Source organism: Nothoprocta perdicaria, unplaced genomic scaffold, assembly GCF_003342845.1.
Source record: "Nothoprocta perdicaria isolate Ctin4 unplaced genomic scaffold, notPer1 scaffold_103, whole genome shotgun sequence".
NCBI classification, from domain to species: Eukaryota; Metazoa; Chordata; class Aves; order Tinamiformes; family Tinamidae; genus Nothoprocta; species Nothoprocta perdicaria.
In genome coordinates this window covers 835,030-842,634 of record NW_020454128.1, presented here as the reverse complement: position 1 = coordinate 842,634, position 7,605 = coordinate 835,030, and the positions used below count along the sequence as shown (strand labels likewise).

The following is a 7,605-nucleotide window of genomic DNA, read 5'->3' as shown; positions in this document are numbered from 1 at the left end:
ATTTTATTTTATTTTATTTTATTTTATTTTATTTTATTTTATTTTATTTTATTTTATTTTATTTTATTTTATTTTATTTTATTTTATTTTATTTTTTTCCCGCGTGGGCACCAGCTGCGAGAGCTCGAACCCGCAAACAGGAAAACGCTTGGAAGCTCCGGGAGCTTTTTTAGGTGGTGGCGATTAAGAAACTCCTGCCAACGCTGCAGATTCAGCAGAATTATTTCGTCCTCCCGCTGATCACGAGTGCTCCTTCAGCATCCCCTTTCCCAGCTCGCGGGGCCGGATGGGCTCCTGCACGGAGCCGGGAGGATCCCTCTCCCGTTGCCGGCTCTGCCCTGGTTCTGGAGGCGCGGGCGGCTCTGGCGCCTCTGCCCTGTTTCCCAGCTTTTCTCCTGCAAAACAAGTTCCTGCCTGAGCCTGGCACGAGGAGAACGCGCCGATCCATTGGAGAACGCCCTGATCCATTGGAGAATATGCCCATCCATTGGAAAGGAGGGAAATGGAGTTATTCTCTTATTGTGGACAGGAAGCAGCTCCCAGTCCTAAATCCCTTTATAAATAGCAGCCCGTTGGTGAAGCCGGCCCTTCTCTTGGCCAAAAACAGTGCGTGCTTTGGTTGGGCTTCGTGGGGCGAGGAGAAGGGTCAGCTCCTTGCTGGGTTCTGCCTCTGTGCAAGGAAATGATCGGGGTGGATGGAGACGGGAGCAACTGTGGCACCGAATGGTGCAGGAGCTTGGCTCCTTTCCTGCCCAAATCCCGTCTCCCGTGCCGGTTTGTTGCCTGTTTCCCAGATGGGAGCTGAAGGCCATGCAGTAGAGCTGTCTTCTCCAGCCGCTTCCCACGGTGAGGAGCTGCCCTTTGCGCCGCCTGCAACTTGTTCCCTCTTTTTCTGCTTTTCCTAGTCGTGGGACATCTTCTTTCGCAACGCCAACGCCGGAGCCGCGCCAGGCACCGCTTACCAAAGCCCCCCTCCCCTGAGCACCAGCCTCTCCGCACTGTCCCAAGCCCAGTTCCTGGTTCAAGCACAGCCCAACGTCGACAAGCTGGTGGAAGACCATCTCGCCGTGCAGTCCCTCATCAGGGCGTATCAGGTACGGAAATTCGGGAGCTCTCCCAAGGCGGAGGCAGCTCTGCTGATGCCCGAAAACACCTTGATGCCCTAAATGATGCTCTGGTGCCCTAAAAACACCCTCCGTTGAGTGCATTTAGGGCAGCTCTTTGGCCTGGGAGCTGTGCAGGCTGAGCACGCCCGGCTCGCTGCTCCGCTTTATTTTTAAGGGCAGTTGCTGACCTGTGGGAGCGGATGCATCAGCCGATGCTGGCGGGACAATAGGAAGATTAAAGCTATTGTCACCCCCGCACAGCAATTATCACAGCCCAGTTGGCTGGAACTGCAGATACTGGAGAGCTTTTCCCATCCCCAAATAGTTTGGTGTTTGGAAACAGCCTCTCTGTCCTGCTGAGCTCCTGTGGAGCTGGCTATCGCTTCCTGCTCCCTGTCTGGCTCAAAACTACCGGGAAATGGGGATCCTGTTTCCCGTGTTTTCAGATGGGCTTTTGGTAGAACTTCTGGTGCCCTCAAAGTGAAATTTGGAAACATTTCCTTGTGATTTACCAGCTGGGCAAGGGCCACAGCGCACAAGGAAGCCCTGCTGCAGCCCGGGAGCCCTGGGGCAAAAATCCCAGGCATTAGGCAAGAGCTTAACGCTGTAAAGGGCAGCGCTGGGAAAGGCAGCAGCTCCATGTCGCGTTTCCATGCAAAATCTCCGACGTGACCCGCGTTCCCGCCGCTTCCGGAGCGGCCCCGACGGGAGGTGCCTGCTCCTGGCCTTGTTTTTCCAATGTGGCTGTATGGAGAAACCCCTTCGTGCTGTTGCTGCAGCAGAATAACCGTGCGTGGAGGCCCTGTCCCTGGGCTGCGGGCAGGGAAGCTCAGCACAGAGCACGGAGGTAGCAAAGAAGACCAAGGTAAGAAGCCCAGCCTGGGATGGGCAGCCTGTGTAAAACAGCAGGCAATGAATTTCTTCCCTTGCATTGAGCTCTAAGTATAGGTGGGCTCTGCTCTGCTGCTTGGTGGCCCCAGCGAGAGCCTGCAGCTTCATTGCAGCCACTGTCACAGGCCTGATTTGGGGTGGTCTCGTAAATAACGACTTGTTTGGGGTCGGGGAGCACAGGCCGCCTTTGTGCCGCCCTAACACAGGCGGTCGTGTCAGCCCCAGGGCTGCCAGCACCTTCGGCATTTAATTCCCTTGGGAAAAGAGCTTCCGCACGTTCCCGCGTCCCTTGGGGATGTCCCTGCGCACCCGCGTCCCCACGGGGCGACCTGGACACAAGGGGTTTAGCAGCTGGTCCCTGCTCCCTACCGTAAGAAACGGATTCCCTCTTGGAGCGCGTTGAAAGTTGAAGTTACTGACTCGGGAGTTGCAGGGGTGGTTGAGAAGAAGGCGAAGAGGGGAGCTGGAAAACGTCAATCTCCAGTCCTGGAATTACTGGTGGCACTGGTGGGACTTCCCTGTGCCCTGAGCCACGGGGTATGGAGTCCCCAAGGCCACATCTGTCCAGTGCTGAGAGAGAGGGAAAATGTGCACGGTTGTTTGTCGTCTTTATGAACACCTCTTCAATTAACCTGTTTTAATAACTAATCTGTGTTATTGCTTTCAGGTCAGGGGTCATCACATTGCAAAACTCGATCCTCTCGGCATTAGTTGTGTAAATTTTGATGATGCGCCAGTAACTGTTTCTCCAAACGTCGGTGAGAATTACTCTGCAAATTAATTCTAATGTAATTTAATTTTTTACCCCTCCCCTCTTTTCTTTTTCTCCCCCCCCTTTTATTTTTTCGGCACCTCCCATCCACTCCCGGCCCATTTCATAGATTCGAGGGCATCATGTAGCACAACTCGACCCACTGGGCATCTTGGATGCGGATCTGGACTCGTCCGTTCCGGCCGATATTATCTCATCCACAGACAAACTGGGTGAGGGCTTTGAGAGCAGTCAGTGCTGCGTTGCTTGAGCTCCTCTCTCTTTCACGGCTTCGTAGGTAGAGCGCTTCAGGCCTGGGAGGGGACAGGTCTTAAGTTTCCTTTGGAATGATCACTCTAAATTGGGGCTCCAGCGCGTCCGGCGGCTGCGGAGCAGCTCTGCCCCCCTCTGGCTGGCCCGGCAAAGGTGGATCACGGCAAAAATCCTATTGCTCCCATCCCACCTTGTCACCCAGGGCTAAAATTCCGCCCCGGCATCCGAAGCTGCTCCTCCGGTGGGCTGGAAAGGGCTGCGGCTGCCGGTCGGAGCAGCCGAGCGCTTCCCTCGGCGTCCCCCGCCGCCCCCGTCCCGGCTCCACACAGCGTCTCCCGATCCCTTCCCGGCTCCTTTCTCCCCCGAAGTGATCATGCCGAGGAAGCTTGGGGATGCGTTCCCAGCACGAGGAGAGCGGCGGCAGCGCCGGCTCGCACGGACGAGCCATGCATGGGTGCCGCGCGGGGGGAGCGTGTGCGATGCCCGAGCGTTGGAGCATCCTAATCCAGATGCGCTTGGAGTGGCACCGCTAAACACGCTTGAGTTCTGATCCCTGTAGCCCGGCGCCCTTCTCCTAGGCCGGGCTCTGTCCCCTCGCGGGCGCTTCCCGAGGGTTGTCCCCCCATATCCCGCGGCCGCTCTTCCAGGCACGCTTCTAACGTAGCGTAGAGCAAGCGTCCGCACTACTAACCGCGCACGGCCGCCTGTCCCAGTACACGGTGCATGTCACGGGCCTTGGTGACCCGGCCGGCCACCGGCATGGGGACACCGGGAACCCGCCGGGGCCGCGGCGGGGCGGGAAGAGGCTCCAGCCCAAAAGAGCTCGGTTCTCCTGGCTGGAGCGCAGGAGCTCGCCGGGAGAGCAGCGGTGCCCCCAGGACAGGTAATGCAAGCAGGGAGCGTTGCGGTCGCCGAAAGCCCTCTCGCTTTGTTTTTGGGGTTTTGTTGCTGATGGGGCCGTCGCTTTATAGCAAAAGGATGTTTTGGATCCAGGTCGCATCCTGGATTTCCTGTGCTGGGAGCAATGGAGAAGGAGTGATAACCTTCCAGCTTGCTGGGTAGTGGGAGAAATGGCTCAGTCCTCAAATTTGGGCTTTTTCACCTGCTTTTCTTGAGGTGGAAGCCCTGGTCGGGGTCTCGGGAGCTGGCGGGCTCCTCCAGGTTGGGTTTGGGAGGGTTGTAACCTCCGAGAGCCCCTGGCTTTGCGCACAGCCCGCGGGGCTCGTCCTGCTCCAGCATCGCTGGTGCTCACTTGGTGCCCGAGCTGGACGGGCTCCACTCCGGAATTTAATTTCCATTTCCTTGTGTCTTTTTTCATTGCAATTCCTGGTTGGTCTAATGACCGGGGATCCATGAAATGATAGGAAGCGGGAAATCAGCGGAAGATGCTCTGGCCCTGGTATGGGCTGCTCGTTGGCCCTGGGGTCGTGGCCCTTCTGCTGGTGGGACCCCAGGTGCACCTGGATCTATCCCACAAACGGAGAGTCTTATTTTTGCCTTGCTGCAGGCGTTATTAATTGTTTAATGTGTTTTCCTCTTGCATCAGTAGTCCCACATGGAAAACTCCTCTGATAGGTCTTAAAGCCAATTCCTAAGCAAATCCTCCCGGCTATTTGGCTTTGAAAGAGTGTTTCTTAACATTTGGACTGCGACTAATTCGCAGGGTAGTTAATAACTCTTGAAACTTGTCCCGGAAACGGTCAGGTTTCCGATTTGTGTGCAGTGAGATGCTTGAAGGTCACCTTTTGTGGTGCTGCTCACAGCTCCAGCTGGCCAGGCTGCCCCTCCTTGAGGGCTTGCATGGCCCGTCTCCAAAGCAGGATCTCGCTCCTCAGTTGCTTGCTGTGTAGCCGCTCGCTTTTGTCTCTTCTGCAAGCATTTGGGGCTGGATTAAATAGGCGACCTTTGCAAAAAGCTGCGGGGGTGAGAAAGGCTCCCTGGGGGGAGGTGAGGGACAAGCCGCGTGCCCTGGGGTGACCGAAAGCTGGAATCACATCCATCTTTTTTTCCCGTCTTCTGTTGATCCAGCCTGGTAAGTGATGTAAAACAAGAGCGGCTTCAGGAGCACCTGCCTCGGCCTTCCAGAATCCGGGTTTTTTTGCCTGGTTTGTGTCTTGTGTCCGTTCGTCTCCGCGTAGCCGAGAACCTCTTTGCACAGACCCGACCGCGGCGTCGTGTCCCCGAACCCGGGTGCACCGAGTCCTGGGAGACGAGGGAGCGAGCACGGATCTGCCGGCGCCATCCGCTCCCCTTCCACCTCTTGCCGCCGTGCAGGATGCTCCCTGCTCCATCTCTCCCCGCTGACCGAAAGCAGAGGGATTTTCCCCCAAACGGGCGCGAGACTGAGGTGCTTGGGCTGCCCCTCGGCCTCGCCGTCCCTCTTCCTCGTTAACGGGTTTAACCCGCTAATGAGCGCTGTGCCCGCGGGTCCCCTTTGCGTCGGAGCACGGCATTCCTCGTCCCTTTGGGGTCACTTTGGGAAGGAGCCGGGAAAGCCAAACCCTTGGGCCTGGTGGGGCCAGCTTGGAGCGCCTGCATCTGCTGCCTTTGGGAACATCCCGGAGGGATCCAGCGCCGTGCCGGAATCGCGCCGCAGAGGAGATCTCAAACCATGCAGCCCAGTTGCTCCCCAGTGTCTGATGCCTCCCCTTCCCTCCTGGGGCTCTTCTCTCCTTCCCAAGCCTTTCCCACCAGGAATTCCCTTCCCATGTAGCCTGTAGTCATCTTCCATTCCACCCCTTTTTCTGCTACCGGGGGGTTTTCAGCTGTATTTTTTTTGTATGTTTTGAAACTTGTGCTTTCCATGACTAGTTTTCACAATTCTAGGGTCCTTTTTTTTCCCCCCTTTAATTTTCTTTTCTTTTTCTTTTTCTTTTTCTTTTTCTTTTTCTTTTTTTTTCTTTTTTTTTTTACTAACTTTGACTGCGTCTCTCTATCTTCTCCTCCTGCCCCCCGTCCCTGCCCACCCCAGATCTTGCAGTGTTCAAGGAGCGGCTGCGAGTGTTAACAGTAGGAGGTAGGCAAATAACGAGCCTTGAACCCTCTGGAGTGCAGGACTCTCTTTGAATAGGTTATTCCGGGCATGAGCCGAGCCGGTAAAGCCCCCCGCCGTCCTCCTGTGTGACCCCCTGCCCGTCCCCCCTCGGTGCCGCCTTGTCCCGCTCCCAAGTCTCCGGCTGCTGCTTCGGGGTGGCTTTGCCCCGCGGGACGGCCGCGGCGGAGCCCTGCGTTACGACGGCTCCATCCAGAGCTGCTGGAAACAGCCCCCTCCCGCCTCTTCTCACGGCCCCGAACCAAAAAGTGACTCCGTTTTGGGGGCTGAAACCTGGTTTTGCGCTTCCTGTTGCTCAGCCGAGCTGCGTCGGCCCGTTAGCTTGGGACTGGGGATGAGTTTGCGTTGGGGGCCCAGCCCTCCCTGCCACCGGCTGCACCGCTGGCCCCGCCGCCCCCAAATCCAGCAGCGCCCGAACGCCCGCGGGTCGCAGCAAAGCAGAAGCAGAGGGGTCCATATCCCCCCTAAACCCCCCTGCATCCAACCCCCCGTATCCCCTTTCCAGCCCTGCTTGTGCTTGGCCTCAGGAATGCAGGGAGGTTCTTCCTCTCCCTGCGCTTTGGGAGCCTCAGTTTCCCCGCAGACAACCCCGGGCTCAGGCAGCTGCTCCCCGCTTTTTTGGGCGAAGCTGCTGCCTCGTTCTTGGTGCTCTCCGCAAACAGGTCGGATCCCTCTCAGTCACGACGATGCTGTAAGTAGGTGCAAAATGCAGCTTGCTGGTGCAAAATGCAGCTTGCTGGAGCATTCAGTTGGTTTTAAAGCAAAAAAATAAATCCCCAGGTGTAATCACACTGCTCCCAAATTGAAATCCCGGGGCAGGAGGCGGCAGCTGCTTTCAGAGCAGAGCGCCGTGAGTCGATCCCGCTCGCATGTGGTTTGGGAACGCGGCTCCCGTGGCGGGAGGAATCGCTCTGGCCAGGCCTGGAGGCCGATCGGGATAGCGTGCTGGGATCGAGCTGGGAAAAACGGACTAAACCCAGGCAAAGACACAAAGAGTGGAGCTCTCCGTGAGGAAGAGCTTCGAGAGTGGGAACAAGGCCCCTTGGAAACCGATGCTATTTCTCGCCATTTCGCTTCCCTCCTTTTTTCCCTCTCTTTTCTTTTGGGTTGGACTGTCGTACCCGTCTCCGTGCTCTGCTCTGACTCCCCTGTTCGTAATTCCAGGCGCGCGGCGACACCTCCGTCCTGCTCCATGGCGCCTCTCCATCCCACTGTTCCGCCTCTCCTTGAAACATTTTATTTATTCCTTTTTTTTTTTCTTGAAAATTGTGTTCTGTTGGGGCTACAAACTTCCTGATTCTGACCCTGGATTTTAATTCCCAATTTACATGCCTATATATTGCTTTGTGTTTCGTCTCCTTGCGTTGCCCATGTTACTTTGCACAATAACCCCGTTGCGCCCGTGCTCGATGTCTGCCATTTAATTGCTGCTTTTATTTATTATTCATTTTTTTACCCATGCAAACCTCCTTTATGTTTATTTTTGCTTTTTTTTTTTTTTTTTTTTTTTTTTTTTTTTTTTTTTTTTTTTT

At 55.9% G+C, this 7,605-nt stretch overlaps 1 protein-coding gene across 3 annotated transcripts in view; it reads left to right on the top strand.

The window, feature by feature from the left end:
- Window positions 1-7,605, top strand: part of OGDH (oxoglutarate dehydrogenase) — a 24,181-nt gene that overhangs the window by 7,907 nt on the left and 8,669 nt on the right. Inside the window, exons 3-5 of one of the 3 annotated variants that reach the window (XM_026043077.1) lie at window positions 906-1,094; window positions 2,665-2,755; window positions 5,993-6,037. In XM_026043077.1, the coding sequence (XP_025898862.1) occupies window positions 906-1,094; window positions 2,665-2,755; window positions 5,993-6,037 (325 nt within the window). Of the gene's footprint in view, window positions 1-905; window positions 1,095-2,664; window positions 2,756-2,878; window positions 2,982-5,992; window positions 6,038-7,605 lie in introns of all 3 variants that reach the window. The other 2 variants (XM_026043090.1, XM_026043083.1) reach the window with 2 other exon arrangements.